This window comes from Typopeltis vanoorti, chromosome 13 (genome assembly GCF_054136105.1).
Source record: "Typopeltis vanoorti isolate ZY-2024b chromosome 13, IOZ_Tvanoo_1.0, whole genome shotgun sequence".
Classification (NCBI taxonomy): domain Eukaryota; kingdom Metazoa; phylum Arthropoda; class Arachnida; order Uropygi; family Thelyphonidae; genus Typopeltis; species Typopeltis vanoorti.
The window spans coordinates 78,061,626-78,079,699 of NC_143561.1; the positions used below are offsets into that span (position 1 = coordinate 78,061,626).

At 33.4% G+C, this 18,074-nt stretch overlaps 1 protein-coding gene across 3 annotated transcripts in view; it reads right to left on the reverse strand.

Moving 5' to 3' along the window:
• Positions 1-18,074, reverse strand: part of Hibch (3-hydroxyisobutyryl-CoA hydrolase) — a 168,350-nt gene that overhangs the window by 126,575 nt on the left and 23,701 nt on the right. For all 3 annotated transcript variants that reach the window (XM_090403240.1, XM_090403241.1, XM_090403243.1), the window contains exon 4: positions 10,115-10,243. In XM_090403240.1, coding sequence (XP_090259366.1) covers positions 10,115-10,243 — 129 coding nt within the window. The remainder of the gene's footprint in view (positions 1-10,114; positions 10,244-18,074) is intronic.

The following is an 18,074-nucleotide window of genomic DNA, read 5'->3' on the forward strand; positions in this document are numbered from 1 at the left end:
ATTGCAACTTAGTGAATAAGCCTTGATACTAGAACATCAAATGCTCTGGAAATGTCGAGAATGACAGCACATTTACCTAACTTTACCATGGCAAGTTTTCAGTGATGAGTAACATAGGTTAAGAGGTCAGCCATGGATTTGGATTGGGGGAAATACTGATGATTACTAATTAACTGGTAGGCCACTAGGTTGTTAAGCAGTTATTGTTAATGACTTTCACCATTATTATGGAGAGTAGGGGGGGGGGGATGATTGCAATGTCAGAAGTTGGATGGCAGACTTATCTCCCTTGTTTGTAATAAATTTAATATATCCTTCCTTCCATGCACTGAGAAAAGTGCAAAGTGAGTATAAAAGATTATAGAGATGATACACAATGGGTGTTAGTTCTGGAGGACAAAGTTTAAGTATAATTAGATACCTTCAGGAATGGAGATGTTTTAGTGTCTAAGTTGCTTAGCATTCTTCTGATGTATGTCTTTTTGCTTTTTGTGCTGGAGGCATATGGTGCTCAGTTTCTGCTATGACAGGAAGTGACATGCCATGGATATCTATACAAGATTATTATTATTATTATTTGTATTTTTTATGTTACTCCCACTGACACCAAAGGTTATAAACATATGATGCATTTTTACTGTGGGTAGACCAGATTTTTTTGGGCCTGTTTTTTTTATTTAAATTTATTTATATATTTTTAAAATTTCTTTTTAATTTTTTTGCATATTTGGAGTTGGATGAGATGATGTTGGCTTTCTCATTAGGTGATGCTAACATTGTCCATCTACACTAGCTTCCATAAATAAAGGAACAATGAGAAAAATAATAACTCAGAGGGAAAAGGGAAAAAAATATGAAAATCATGTACATTATTCAAAATGTAATGCTGAGTCTGGTTTTTATATACAAATGAGTGGCACTGTCAGCAGTATATGCAAATAAATCACAACATAAAAGCAAGCTTTTTGGAGTGGTTTTTCATTTCATGCCTGGAATAAGAAAAAGATATTTCATGATAGCAAAATTCTTGGATATGACTGCAAGACATCATTTAACTGAAACTGGTAATACACACAGTAACTGTATATTTATACTATACTGGATGAAGCTCATTTCTTGATTTAAAGATGGAGCCAGCATCAGAAATGAATGAAACACTGGTTCAACAACTCCAATATTTCATTTCTGTCACATAGACATCATTGGGAATATAATATAATTGCAATATATGCAAAAGTAACAAAAATGGAAGTGACTGATATCCTCCAGGAGTATTGGGTGGCAGCCTTGATTGTTTGTGAGAGGTATAAGAATAACAACTATATTTATTGCAGTCAGGTTAGTTTTAATACCCTCAATTGAGTCTAAAAAAAAGTATTGTACTTATTTTATAGATTGCAGTGAAGTATAGTATTTTTTTTCCCTTTAAAATGTGCACATGTATTAGCAGATATTCCAGTTTGTCCATAATCAGCCACATTACAAATACATGGAGCTGTATATATGCCTGGAATTGAAGGGGAGGAGGGTGGAGTAATATTTAGGGAAATGGATAAGAGTAGATAACTTGATAGCTTGAAAAGCAGTGCAGGAATAATATTTCTTCTGGTTATTTTTGATAAGGTACCTGAGATGGAGAGAAAAGTATTACTGTTATATGCATGCTGAGAGGGCTGTTGGATGGAAGGAGGAACAATCAACCAAATTCACAATTTGTTACCTTCTCCAAAAGACAAACTCTCGCTACCTGGCGTATACAAAATGCCATGTTCTTGTAACTTGTCTTACTATGGACAAACAGGAACATCAAGATCACTTCCATTTTATCAAACCTCACAAATCTTGTCTCACAGAACATGGAGTTGAAAACACCAACCACAGGATCCAGTGGCAACAAACCAAGCTACTACATTGACTCATATATAAACATGAGCATTTGTATAAAGAAAGTGCTAGACTTATATCACAGACTTAACTGTAACAACTGTCTCACTATCCCAAAAGTCTGGAAAATTGTTATCCTCAACTGTATAAAATAAATTTATCAGTTATATTTTAATTTAATTACAGCCCAACAGTTTTTAATCCCTAAACATGCTACTGTATACAAAGAGGGATTCCAATATAAGCATGCGCACTAACGTGTTTTTTGAATGCAATTCCTATTGTTGTTTAATAACTGTACTGATGATGTCTTATGATAGTTAAAATGAAATATTTACATATTATTAAAAAGTTAATTACTGTGGAATATGTGTGAATTGATAGTTATGAATACTCCACAGGTTTCTCTATATAAGAATGTCATAAGAGAGTGAAGTGGCAATGTGGGTGATGTATGCTGGTAGTGTAAACTACCACAAGGATTACCCAAGGTATGAAGGCCACATCAATATGCTTAGCTAAAGCATGGGACATCAGTAAGTATAGCTAGCAACCTGCTTGTATGATGTAAAAACTCTATATTCATAGAAACAGTACAAAATGTAGCCAGACTTCCAAATGGATTTGACCAGGAAAGAATAATGGAAAAGGCATTGGAAATTGAATGCACTGAATATTGGAATTTGGAACAGTCTTTCCTTAAATCAAAAACAAGAACAAATTGAAGAATTAAAAGAGCAAAATATAAAAACAACTTGCATATCAGAAACAAAAAAGAAAGGTAAAGGAATGTGTAAATCAAGCAAATATCACATATTTTTCAATGGAGTTGAGAAGTCAAAGCAGGCAAAGGAATAATAATATATGAAGATTTGCAAAATTAAATAAAAGAATGGGAATATGAATCTGGAAGAATACTGAGGATAAAGATCAAAATGCAACACATAAAACTAAATATAATCAGTGCCTAATAATTGTGAAGAAAACCAAAACCAGAAATTGAAGAACTTTATGAAACACTACAAACAATCATTGGTGGAATTAATAATAGCAGCAGGGAAATCTAATGCAAGCATTAGAAACAGTGTAATACCAGGAACATGTCAAAGATTCAATGAAAGAACTGAAAACTCAAATGGAATAAGATGATTTCAGTTTTGTAGAGATAAAAAAAATTTAGAATAAATTTTTTATCTCTACATAATAATTTGGAATAATTACTAAAGTATAAAGAGCTAATAAGCTTCATTTCGGCAATGAAAACATTACTTAAATTAAGGGGATATTAAGTCCCACATAGTTTTAAAACCGAATAAGAAACTCAAAGATTGGAATCGGAGAGTTTCTTGCCGAATATAGTAAAACTATAAAGTATCGGCGGATACTAGCGTTAGCCAATGCAAGTGATCCTAGTACATAGTACATTACTGGGCAACGCGTTGCAAAGGTGGAGGAAGAAGTTCAGATCGCTATTCTTAGGTATTTTCCATAATGTAAAAACACATTTCCTAGGAAATGTATGCTGTTATTACATTATGGAGGGAGGTCTGAAACCCAGACCGGTTTCAGCCTTTTTTGAGGCTTCATCAGTGAGCAGCTACTTGGAATAATTATTTGCCATACATTATATAATAACAAACAGAACAGTAAAACCAGATGAAATATTAGACATCAGAGATGCTATCCGAGTTCTAACATCTGCACATGTGAGAACTCTAATAGCATCTTCTAGAATCTTGGAAGTGAGCATCGACTATTGATGGGAAAATTTATCATTATTATTACATGACACCTACAGGGAGTCCAAAGAATCATCGGGGGGGGAGGGCACCTACTTTACAACTCTCTGTCTCCACCACTCAATCCACCAAATACACTGATGCATCTACCACCCACTACCACTAGTATTTTCACAGACAATCACAAACATCCATGACCAAAGCGGAATTTGAACCTGCAGCCTTCCAGCTGGAAAGTGATATGCTAACCACTTGGTTAGAAAATAAGAAGATAGTATAAGAATATTTTGCCAAAACAGACTAAAACAGCAATGAGGAAGATATAGATTCTCATTGGAAAAAATGCAAAATGAACATTAAACAAGCAGCATATGAAGCACCAGGAGAGAAACCAACTGGAAAGTACAAAACAAGATGGAAATAAAGCACCATAGAAACAAAAAAAAATCACATTTAATAAAAATCTACAAAACTAATATAATAGTCAAATATGAAAGTATACAAGAATAAGAAATGAAATAAACAACAAAATTAGATTCATAAATGATCCAAATCAAAGAAAAGACTTCATACTATTTTACTAAATTATATGTAGGTAAAGAAGAAATAAAAATGCCTGAAATACTACACACACAAGACAAGGTTGAAATTGAACTAATAGTTCAATAAAACCTGCCTGTCTCAAAATTGAAATAGGAAATGAACTGCCCCAAATCTAATAAAGCATAATCTTAAAGAAAAGACATATTCCCAATGAATGGAGAATGGACATTCTTCTTCTTCATGTAGCTTCCTCAGTGAGAGGGGTGCAGCACCATGCCTTCCAGTTCTCTCTGTTGGTGGCTTTCCTTTTTATTTCTGCATAGCCATGTGATCCTCTCCATGATCTGATATCTTCAAGCCATGTCCTTCGTTTTTTGCCTCTTGATCCTTTTCCCATAATTTTTCCTTCTAAAACTGTTAGTATCCTCTGTCCTGCTGAACCTCTCAGTACATGTTCTGCCAATCTCATCTTTCTCTGGATTATTTCCTGTAATAAAGATCTCTGTGTTCTCATTCTCTGTAGGACATCTGTATCTGTCACAAGTTATGTCCATGAGATTTTTAGAGCTCTCCTATAGTACCACATTTCAAAGGCCATTATCTGTTGCCTTACTCTCTTCTTGAATATCCAGGTCTCACTTACATATGTGAAAATTGGCCACACTAATATTCTTATCATTCTTTTCTTTGTCTCGATACAAACTTCTGAGCAGATCTTTATTTTTCCGGAATGCATCTTTAGCTATGGCTGGTCTTATTTTTATTTCTTTATCTTGCTTTCCATCTGCAGTAATAAGTGCCTAAATATTTGTATTCTGTTGTATGTTCGATTTTCATATTGTTTATGAATATTTCGCTTGGATCTGTTTTCTTTTGAGATTTTCATAAATTTGGTCTTTTTTGCATTTATATCTAATCCAAATTCTTTACCTTCTTCAATTAGTAGCTGCAGTAATTTGATTAATTTGTTTCTGTTTTCTGCTATTAGAATGGTATCACCAGCATATCTAAGATTGTTGTATTTTATAACATTGATACTAATTCCTATTTTTTTGTTTTTCAATCTTTTTCATCACTGTCTCACTATAGATATTAAATAGATTTGGTGAAAGGATACAACCTTGTCTAACTCCTCTTTTTATTTTCACTACAGAAGTCCCAGAGTTAAACAGCTGCATTTTCTGTTTTTGGTAAGTTTTAAAAGAGGTATACTGCGAGTAGACATATCGATACAAAATTAGTAACGGAAAAAACTCACATACAAAGATTATTTAATAGTATAATTTTCGCCTGTGACACACAGGCGAAAATTATACTATTAAATAATCTTTGTATGCAAGTTTTTTCCGTTATTAATTTTTGTTTGGTGTAAATCATTTTTATAATCTTAAATACATGATCTTCTATGTCTAATTTATCTAATATATTGAACATTTTATTGTTTTACCCAGTCAAAAGCTTTCTGAAAGTTTATGAAGCATATGCAAATGTTCCTATTTCTTTCAAGTGATCTTTCTATTAGTATTTTTAGTTCCAGCATAGCATTAATGGTTCCCATTCCTCTTCTGAAGCCTTTCTTTTGTTCACTCAATTCACCGCTCAAGGCTCTTTCCAATTTGTTACAATGGTTAAAATAATTTTAGATGCATGGGATATTAGGCTCAACAGTTCTGTAATCCTCGCAATTTTGTGCATTATTTTTCTTTGGAATTGGTATGCAGATAGATGCTGTAAAAACTTCAGGTAATTCTACTGTTGTATAGATGTCCTGAATGGATTCCATTAAAGTTATTATTGCCAGTCAAAGCATTCAGCAGCTCAGCTGATATTATCACACCCAGGGGATTTATTATTAGGAAGATTCTTAATTAAGTGTTCTATCTCCTTTCTTGTCAGTAGAGGTATCTGTTGTTACGTTTAACTTAAAGTGTCGTTAATCATCTAACATGTTACCATTATCATCATCGTCATAGAGATCTGAAAAGTACTCCACCCATCTTCCATTTATCTTTTCCTTATCAATGATCATGTTTCCATCTTTGTCCTTGATGTTATTAGACTATGTACGTTCTGCTTTTCCATTAAGTTCATTCACTTTCAGGAATGCTTCTCTGGTTTTATTCCTATTTTCTAATTCTTCCATCTCAGTGCACTGCCTATTTATCCAGTTTTCTTTCAATCTTCTGTTTGATTCTTTTATCCACTGTTTTATATCTTAATCTTTCTTCTTCATTTGCTCCTTTTTTCCATGTTCTTCTTTTATCGATAAGGGTGATTATTTCTTGTGTTATCCATGTTTTTTTTTCTTTCTTTCTTCTTGTTTATTGATGTGGTTTTTTTAGCAGTTGTTATGATAGCTGCTTGTAGTCTATTCCATTGGGAGGGTTCATTTTTGTTTTGCAACTGCAAATAGCAGTTCTGAAACATTTTCATTAAATTTTGATTTTACTATTGGATTTTGTAGCATTTGCAGATCCCATTTCAGGGGTTGACTTTTAATTTTTATTGTTTTCAGGCGAATATTCATCTTCATTAAGACCAGTCTATGATCAGATCCACAGTCAGCACTTGGCATCACCTTTGAGTTCTGTATTCCATCGAAGTAACGTTTACTGACCACAATATAGTCTAATTGATTTTTGTATCTTCCATCCGGAATTCCCATGTGTATCGTGCTGTTGGTTTTTGCTCAAAATATAGTGTTAGTTATGATGATTAGCTGTGCTTGTTACATAAATCAATCAGCTTTGTCCTCTCTCATTCCAAATTCCAAATCCAAATGGACCCATGTGTGTAGATGTTCTCTCTGATCCAACTTTTGTGTTCCAGTCACCCATAGTGCAAATAACTCGATCTTTCTTGCCTCCAACTTCCTTTATACACCATTCTATTTCATCATACATGTTATCTATTTCTGCTTCCTCATTTTGTTCTGTAGGAGCATATATTTGAATGATCAGCATATCTCTAGATTTAGATTTTACTAGAATTGCCATTACTCTATCTGATTTTTTGATGACATGGATAATGTTTTTATTAGTTTTCTTCTCTCCACCTCTCCTTGATATTTCACCACCTGACGTATATATTTTATATATCTTGCCATTTGAAGTTTCGACTCAAAATCTGATGATCCTTTCCAAAAGGTTTCACTTATTCCTAGTATATTAATATTCAATCTCTCCATCTCTCTCATCACATTAGCCAATTTCCCACATTTATTCAATCCTCTTACATTCCAAGTAGCAATATTCAAGCAATTTCTGCATTGAGTTTCTTTATAGCATTCACAGACTGACAATTCCACAGGGTCTGCTACATCACCCTGACACCACTGTTCCAGACATATTGAGACTACCCAGGCTTAATTTCTTTTCTGTTTAGACACGATGCTTTAAATAGTGGCATTTTTTTACAGAATGGGCCACCAGAACTATGCAACCCCCAATATGAATGTAGGACCGCAGCTGTCGTTGGTTAGCGGGTCCCATGGACCTAGCCAGGAAGCCTACAAAGTAGTGCCGCCAACCATCCCCCATCATCCACCACCGAGGGGACGCCCCATGCACAGTGACAACCCAGAGAATGGACATTACAATACCAATATTTAAAAAAGGAACAAAATCTGAACCTAAAAACTATCCAGAAATAAACTTATTGTTCACTACCCAATGTACAAAAATTATTAGAGAAGAATTAGAATCGAGACAAAATTATAATGATAAACAATAAGATTCCATCATAAAATGCTATATTTTTTATAAAGCAATTTATAGAAAAAAAAAATTATGCATTTCACTGGCTTAGAGAAGGCTTGTGACAGAATCAGATTACAGGATGTGATGAAAGCAAAGATATATACACAAAAAATGAATGCATAATAAGATATCAAAATACAAATATACAAAAAATTCCCAGAAGGAATCAGACAAGGTGATTCTTTAAGTGCATGCACATTTAACATAGAATTATAGAAGAAATAATAACAGAATTTAAAAAGCAGAAATTAAATGGAATAAAAATCAAAAAAGCAAAATTTCAATTTTGTATGCAGATGATGTAGTATTACTTGCATGGAATAAAGATGCTCTCCAGAAGAAATTATTTGAATTACAACAAATATACAGAAGTTTTAATGTGAAAATATCAACAGAAAAAAACCAAAATAAAAAAAAAAAACCAGGTAAATGCAAAAGAACCAATAAGATGAAAATTAGAACTAAATGGAAAAATACTGGAACAGGTAATGAAATTTAAATGCCCAGGAATAACTATTAACAGTCAAAATATAATACATAATGAAGTAAAAAATAAAAAAAATCCCTGAAAGCTAATCAAATACCATCATCAATTTCCTGATATGGATCCTCAAGGAATGTTCAGACTATTATGATAGCACTACATTATTAATAATCTCCTATCAACAATTTTCCTCCAAATTAGTCTATTACTTATCAGCACTCCAATATTGTTGTATCTAACATCATTCTTCTAAGGTAGTTCTGACTAAATCAATCCACCAAGACCTTGGTCTTCCTCTAGGTATTTTTCCTACCATCATGACATCAAACATCTGTTTTGCTAACCCTCAATTCTGTTTCTGTGACCAACACCCCCTTTAAATTAGCTCTGTTCACATATTCTTGAATGCAAACATTATCAAGTTCCTTACTAATGTCTTCATTTTTAATATGATTTTGCCATTGAAGCCATTTGTTCAGGTCCCTAATTTTTTTTAGAACTCTCATATCTGTGGTCTCTAATCTTTGATTAACTACTTTATTTCTAACCTAACTCTCAGATCCATAACTTAAAACTGGTTTTTTGAACACTGTTTTATATACTGCAAGTTTAGTGTTATAGCTAATTTTGCTCTTATGCCACATAAACTTATTTAACTGCCAGATTTAACCTGCCATCCTCACTAAAAACTGGGCCTAAATAACTGAAATATTTCACTTGTTCTATAGGCTTTCCATTCAGAATGCAGCTGAAGTTTTCTGTGTTCCTGCCTATTTGCATAGTTTTGATCTTTTTATTGCCAATTTTCATGCTGAATTTGTTATAGCTGTTATTCAATTTAGTCATAGAATCCTGGAGACTTACACTGGATGTGTTTAAGAGTACATCTGAATAAAGAAAAGAACTACGTTTGATATCTCCAATTCTAATGCCAGGTTTAATACCACTTTCTTTCATAATGTGATCCACATAGATGATGAGATAATGTGCATCCTTGTCTTACACCTGATATTATATCAAATCATCTTCCTGTATTTCCTTCAATTCTAACTATGAATTAAACAACTATACAAGGTTCCATTTACTCAATATAACTGAAGTGTTTCAAAAGCTTTTCCCTGGGCACTATGTCGTATGCCTTTTCCAGATCTACAAAACTTACAGTACAGATCCTTGTCATATTCCAATGATTTCTCAACTATTTGGTCTGGATCCAGCTAATTTGGAAGTAAATTGCAGATAGGAGATTAGTAATAATGTAAACTTAATCATGCAGTACTGTCATGGTGCCCAGGGAAAAGCTTTTGAAACACTACAGTTATTTTCAAGTAAATGGACTTGAAGGTATGAAATTGATGATGATGAAGATTTTAAATGATTTGCTGATTCTAATCCAGAATTCAAAAAATGTTCTCAGAAATTGCTTTGGATGTTTGATATGATATCATTCTACCATGACTTCTGAACACTGTCCAACTTGCTTAACTTCTTTCCAAATTCCAAAATTCAAGTATAGTGATATGCTTAGGAAAGACCAACACAAGAGCAGCTACTCAGTGGGTGTTTGTATGCTATGCTTGTAAGAAACAAAAACATTGCAGAGATATAAATTCAATCATAATTATACAACATGCACATTTTTTCAATACTTAGGTTTAAATTAAAAAAAAAAAAAAAATAGAACCTGAAGTGGAATATACATATACCTGTAACTGTGGATATATCTTGCGAATCATAGATATACTAAGAGCATTCAGAGCCTTTGGTCTATTTAAAATTATGACACCCTTATTGCCCACTCTTTCCATAATAACATCTGGATCTGATGACATTCTCTGAAAATGAAAAGAGAACCTTACAAATATATATAAAAATTCTAAATTTTATTCATTTATCTAAGATATGTTTCCTTTAAAATATTTTCATGTCCAATAACAAGTATTTTCCAGTTTTTGAAAGGGAAAAATTGGAATTTTCAAGAAAGTATTCATTGTTGATGATTTCCACAAAGAATGATAGAATTTTAAATGTAATTTTTTTTTTTCAAACCAAACTGTCATAATCTGGATGGAAAGAAACACTTATTCCCTTACAAAGTTTTGCATATGGGCATATGTGTGCATGTGAGAGAGAGAGAGAGTGCATGCATACACCCACACATGTGCATGTCCATCCATCGTAATTTATAGGGGTCAAGATGTGACAATTCAGTTTAAAAAAATACATATTTAAAGTTTGGGTTAATGATTTGCATACAACATGAATTTAGGCTAATCCATCTAATAACAGATATATCAAACAGCAGTTTAATCAATTTTAAGAGAGTAACAATGTAAATCTATAGAATTTTTATTATTACTATTGGCTTTCCCACCTAGAAGTAAGTCCATCTAAGGTATGAATGGCATGAAATTCACAAATTATCCAAATTCTTATTTATACCATGTCAGTACAAGTAACTACAAAATGACAACCAAATATATTTGAGGATAGTTTTGTCCATGATGGGAAACTAGAGAAGCCAGAGGTAAACTAACCACTGACTGACCAACTCATTGTTGGAGTAGAAGATGATCCAACAAGTAGAAGATGAATCATATACTGATTAGCCATTATTGTGGTCAAACCAGACACATACAACACAAAATTTGACACCCATCTATAGGATGTCTTTTATATATATTCTCACAGCTAGTCCTTTTCCTATCCTTCAATGTCACACCTGTGTATTATTTTTTTTAATATACATATTTTTAATAGAAATTTTTTATATGCATATTTATACACAGACAAAATAATACCAGCAGAGCATTTCAATGTTGATAAATTAAATAATTGCAAACACAAGTTTTAATTAATCTAATCTCCAGTCTAACAGCTCAGGCAAGAAAAAAAGTACAAGAGCTGCTAAAGAAACTTTTGAACTCATTTCCATTAGTGGGCAGAAAAGGAACAATTTTTCAGCCATCTTCAGTCCTGACATTACATCCATCCTTGGTTTTTCTCTGATGCAATGAATAAAATATATATATAAAGTACAAAAATATGTCACTACAAGAGTTAAAAGATAAAATTAAAGATATGTGAGTGCAGTTGTGCTAGCAATGTTGGAGCACAAAAGTTGAGTAACAAGCTGGACATATGAGGGGTGTTTGAAAAGTTTGGTAAAAAAATAAGTTAAACATATATTTTTGGAAAAAATCACCTTGTTTTCTCAACATAGTCTCCATCAAGGTCTACACATTTGGTCCAGCAAGTTTCCAATTTTTTCATCCCATCTAAAAAGTAGGATTTGTCAAATTGTGCAAATTAGTCATTGACAGCCTGGTTGACATCCGCATTCGAAGAAAATTTTTTCCACCAAGCCAAATTTTTGCGTTTGGGAACAAGAAGAAGTAACACAGGGCCAAGTCCGGAGAGAGTACAGTGGATGTGGAACCAATTTGAACCTAAATTTGTGCAATTTTGCCACTGCGACGGCCGATGCATTGTCTTGATGAAAGAGCACCTTTTTTGTGTGCTAATCTTTAAATGATCCAACAATGACGTATAATAGACTCCTGTTATTATCTTACCCTTTTCCAAATAGTCATCATCATCATCAAATTCCTGCAATGTACAGGATATGATAGTACTATATGAAAAATTTACATCATTACTAACTTCGTATTTACAATTTTCCTCCAAATCAGTCTGTTACTTGTCAAGACTCCAACATTGTCAGATCTTATATTTCTATCGTCTAAGGCATCGTATCAATCCACCTATATCTTGGTCTTCCTCTGGGTTGTTTCTCTGCCAGCATGGCAGAGAAACGACCCAGAGGAACACTTGTTTTGCTAATCTTTCCTCATCCATCCCGTTTAAGTGACCATACCACCTGAGATTAGTTCTGCTAACGCATTCCTGAATAGTGACAATGTCTAGTTCTTTCCTAATTTCTTCGTTTTTAATATGATATTGCCATTGATGACATTCTGTTTATGCCTCTAATCTTTCTCAGGACTCCCATATCTGCAGTCTCTAGTCTTTGGTCAAGTGTTTTACTTCTGACCCAGCTCTCAGATCCATAAGTTAAAACTGGTTTGAACACTGTCTTGTATACAGCTAATTTAGTGTTCCGACTAATTTCTCTCTTATTCCATATGAATTTATTCAATTTACTTCCTATCATACCAGCTTTGTTGATTCTGTTGTCTATTTCCATATTTAATTTGCCATCTTCACTAAAAATATTGCCTAAGTAGCTGAAATGTTTTACTTGTTCCACAGGTTCCCCATTCAAAACACAGTTGACATTTTCAACAATTCTGAGTGCTCACTTTGCTAAGATATATCAACCAGGTGTACGTAACATGGTGCACAGTGCTACTGCTACATTGGATGAAGAGTTAGAGGTTCATGAAAATGAGGTTGAAGAGCTGTTGCATAACCTGGATAAGAATTTGTCTATAAGGACGGATGGAATATCAGCCCAGGTGCTAAAGGAATGTTCACTGAATTGGCTACACCTTTTACATGTTTGTATAACTTGAGTCTCAGCTCAGGAATGATACCACAGGAATGTATGATAGTTCCATTGTACAAGGGTGGTGAAAAAACTGATGTGTCTAACTACCAACCTATCATTATCTCTGGTGTGGTAGTGAATATTTTAGAGAAGTTGGTAAGAACTTGCATACAGAAATGGATAGACAAACATGCTATACTCTGCAAGGAAGAGTATGGGTTTACTAAAGGAAGGTCATGTTTTAGCAATTTGCTCATATTTTATAACAATATTACAGCGAAGTTGAATAAAGGGAACGGATGCACTATGATAATGCTGGATTTTTCTAAGGCATTTGATAGGATACCACACATTCTCCAGTTTACGTAACATAGGCTGTTACGTAAACTGGAGAATATGGGATTGGAATATAATTTATTGACTTGGGTCAAGGGATGGTTGACAGACAGATATCAAAAAATGGTATATAGTGGGTATGAATCTGCCAGATTTAAGATGACCAGTGGTGTACCTCAGGGTTCAGTCCTTGGGCCATTATTGTTCAATCTATACATTAATGACATCAGGAAGGATCTAATATCAGATGTGCAACTATCTGTCGATAATGTGAAGATAGGAAGAGCAATCAGGGATGTTACTGATATTTGACAATTACAAAATGATTTGAATAGACTGAAAATTTGGCCAAACAAAAATGGCTGTCAATTTAATGTTAGTAAGCATAAAGTTAAGCACTTTGGCATGATTAGAGTTCCAGCGGCATATTATATTAGTGGGGTTATACTACAAGAAACTGATGAGGCAAGGGATCTTGGCATACTGGTGAATAGGAATTTAAAGTTCAAAGGTCACATAGCAAAAGCTGCAAATACAACTCAGAGGATAATTGTGATGTTGAAGCAAACCTTGACAAGTCATTTTGTCTCTTTATAAGGCTTTGATAAGACCACACCTGGATTATTGTGTGCAGATTTGGTCTTCCAGATTCCAAGGGGATAAAGAAGCTGTGGAAAGGGTGCAAAGAAGAGTTACAATGATTATATCTGGGATTATGGGATTTAGATTATGAGGACAGATTGTGAGTATGTGGATTGCAGACTCTGGTTAACAGGAGAAAGAGGAGTGATATGATAGAGGTCTATGAACTTTTGAATGGGTGTATAAGATATCAATTAAAAAATTTTTCTTTATATGAAAGGTGGGGAGAGAACATGGGGCATCCATCGAAGTTAAGCTTATCTGCAGTCAAGAAAGCGGTAAGAGCTAGGTTTTTTCTCCCAGAGAGCTGTGAGTAAGTGGAATAATTTGCCCTTAGGGATAGTGAGTGTATCTAGTGTGAATGAATTTAAGGGAAGTATGATAGCTGGTTTGGATGATTTATAGCCTCCCTTGATGAGTCCTAGACTCCCTGGAGGTCTCAGATGATAATAATAATAATAACTGTTCTTAGCCTTTTCTCAAATATCTGGAACACTCAGTTAGGGAAATTCATCTGTAATTCTCAAATTCAGTTTTAATTCTGTTTTTATATATAGGTTCAATGAGAGCATGCTTCTGTCATCTGGAATTTGAGCTTCTGATCAGAAGTTCTAAATTATGTAGTGCATCCATTGTAAAATTTATGTAACTTTTGACACTTGGCTTTCACGTTTCAGGTTTTTGATGAACTTTTCCACACTAGTATTGATTAAATTAAACTTGCCAAGAAATTATATTCTTGTTTAATCCTTTATCCAAGCATAAGGGAAAAAAAAGTTTATGCATGAAGTATCTTCACGACCAGGCTACTTTTATATAGAGGATGATGATTTTACATCAACTGCCTTAGCAGTCTGTAATGCAAAGCACATTTCCTTTCAGAAGTGGTATCTCGCTATACATTATGGGAGGGTTCACTACCCAGTTAGGTTTTATTGAAATCTCATTAGTTGAAGCCGGACTGAGAAAATACACCAAAGTTGAATTAATGCAGACAGCATATATTTCCCGCATACAAGTAGTGCTGGCCTGGTTGGCCAAATGATTAGCGTACCTGCACTCCAACCAACAGGTCACAGGTTCGAATCCCACCATGGGCATGGATATTTGTGATTGTCTTTAGGTGGGAGATGTATTTCCTTGCCCGGTGTGAGACTACCACCCCATTTATTGAAGGCCTCAAGTGGCTTGAAAAAAGTTCCATGTTTGGTCTGTAGAGCAGGGTTTGCAGACTATGTAAAAATAAATAAAAAATTACAGTATATGTATACATACACACACAGGTAGTCCTTGACTTACAATGGCCAAAAATTATTATTAAAAATTGTCTAATTTAACTTTTCCGTCAGCATATACATACATATATCACATTGCTTTTGTATATGCATTGCAATGTTGCCATTAATCAACAAGCAAAGCCTATCACCAATACGCAATAGCCACTGCTATGATTCACCCACTTCTAACTTATTTAGACACAGCCTTTGGCACGTTAGTTGCTAATCAGCAGTCGAAGTGTTCATTTCTCTTGTTGCAATTTTTGTATCTCGTCATAACCCTATCATGTCCAGTAAGAGAAGTAATACTATTGATGAAAATTCCAACATAAAAAAGAAGGCAAGGAAAGCTTTAAGTTCAGATGTCAAAATGAAGGTCATTAAAGCATATGACAAAGGAAAGAAAGTCGGTGAAATAGCACAAGAAGAAAACCTATTGCATTCAACTGTTTCAACAATTATAAAAGATAAATATAGAACAATGGAGGCAGCTAAAGGGGAAGTTAATATGAAATGTACAATTTTAACGAAAAAAAAAGAAGGCCAATTCATGAAATGGAGAAGCTTTTAATGATATGGATAGATGATCAAATCAACAAGAATATTCCTCTCAGTTTGTTTATGATTCAAACAAAAGCATGCAGCCTATATGACAATTTAAGGAAACAACAAGAAGATAAATACAGCGAGCATACATTTAACGCTAGTAAAGGTTGGTTTTATCGATTCAAAAGCCGATTTAACTTACATAACACACGAATAAAAGGAGAAGCTGCGAGTTCCAATTTTGAAACTACTAAAATTTTCATGAAAAATCTGAAAAAAAAAAAAAAATAATAAATAAAACCTGAAATAAACCCATATCAAAAATTGCCATTTTTGATATGGGTTTATGTATTTTTTCTTTCTTAATTTTGTATTTGTATGTGCTAATAAATAATTTATAAATGTTTATGTAAGCTTATACATTTTTAACTGTTTTAAGTTAAATAGAAACCTAATTTATGAAAATATCATAACAGAAATCAAACAAATCAAGAATTAAAAAAAAGTCCTCAACTTACTACAGAGATGTTGTAATGGAACCCTGCAGTTAGTGTGAGGCTACTTGTACCTAAAATATTACTCTACTTATATGAATACTGATGAATTTTAAGTGAAGTGACAGACAAAAACCTGAAAGAGCCAAGAAATGACTTTGAACCAGAAAGTTTGAATTCTATATAAATGTCGAATAATTATGGTCAAAATGCATTAGTGATAAAATATGATGTAGGAAAAGATTTCTTTCTTTCTTTTTTTTTTTTTTGCAGCATTTCTGGGTGAAGTCTACATCTGGTTTCTTCGTGAATATCTCGACTTCTGAAGAAAGGGGAAATTTCTTTGAAAAAAATTGTATTATGGAATTAAGTTTATTTATTAGCCTTGGTAATTTTTTTTTTAAACAATCTAATATTTTCCTGTTATCCAATTCAATCATTTCAGACATATCATATTGCAAAGATTTTGCCAGATTACTATGCATCTTATTTTTTATTTCTTAGATTACTTGTTAACAGCAAATAATGTTTGTTGTTTTGGTGGATTTACTTTTGATTCTGACTGCTTACTGGTTCTTATTCTGGGTAGATATTTCAGTTTAATTTTATTTTATAAATTCATTGCTATGCTTAAATTTTTACATGGTTAATAATAGATGTATACTTTCTTTTTTCCTGCATCATCCAGATATTTTGTGTTGGCATGTTTTGCCTTTTGCAAATTTTGAATTTTCACATAAATTGCAAAACTTCCATATATTGCTTTATTATTTATGGCCTAAACTGTATTCTTCTTCAATACTTCATAATATAAAAAACACTTTTAAGACTGCATAAAATAAACTAAAATAGAACACCAAAGAAAATGCCAATAGCAAATGTAATGTCTTTGTATGCAGTCTCACAAGATAAGGAGATGATTTTCCTAATTCTTTGCATTTGTTATGAAGCATGTAACAGGAATTTTTCTGCTTTGGTTGGCCGAATAATAAATCTTTCTATTGACTCAGCTGAAACCAAATATTTTAAAGACATAGCGAATACCGAAGCAAAACCAAATTTTCAGCACATCCCTAATTATTAATTTTGTTGTTTTCTGCAAATTTTCCTAAAACATTTCTATATGTGTGGTAATCATTCCCTATTCTACTGTTTAGGTCTCCAACAATGGCCAACTTTTCCTTTTTCATTGTGTCGGCTGTCTTCTCTGATACCTCGAAGAATTCATCCATTTCTTCCTTAGTAGAACCTTTTGTGGTACCATGCGGGCAAATATGTCTCATACAGTTTACCGTTCTAATATGTGCCTACATCACTCTACTTGATAGTGCCTGCCCTTCAAGATTATCTTCATACTTATTGTTGAATACTATAGCTACTGCTACTCCTTTTCCCTGATTGTTATTGCCTGAATATAACATCTTGTATTTGTTGCTCTTAGAAAGATCTCACTTGTTTTTGCCTTCATTTTCGAAATTATGGATTTTACAACCATGTTATAATTAGCTCTTTTTATTATCCCAACGTTTCGATCTTCATATCTCCATGCCAGCTAGTAATGCACTTGTGCAAAGTTTGTACTTCCAAAGAGGAAGTTGATATTAGTGAGAGAGAAGAATAGAACTGGTGTTGCAATGATTAGAACAGAGATATTTTGAAAAGTTGGAAGTTTAGGAGAGAAATAGTTTAAAGGAATTCTTAAGCCAAAAAGGTGGAAAAGAGCATTATGAAAGAAACAAACAGTTGTCCCAAAATTATCAGATTAATTTCTTTTATATGAAGCCGAGTTGGGGCATAGATAAAAGAGATAGTTTCTCCCAAAGCAACGGACAGTTCCTTTTGATACGTTATCCAGCAAGAA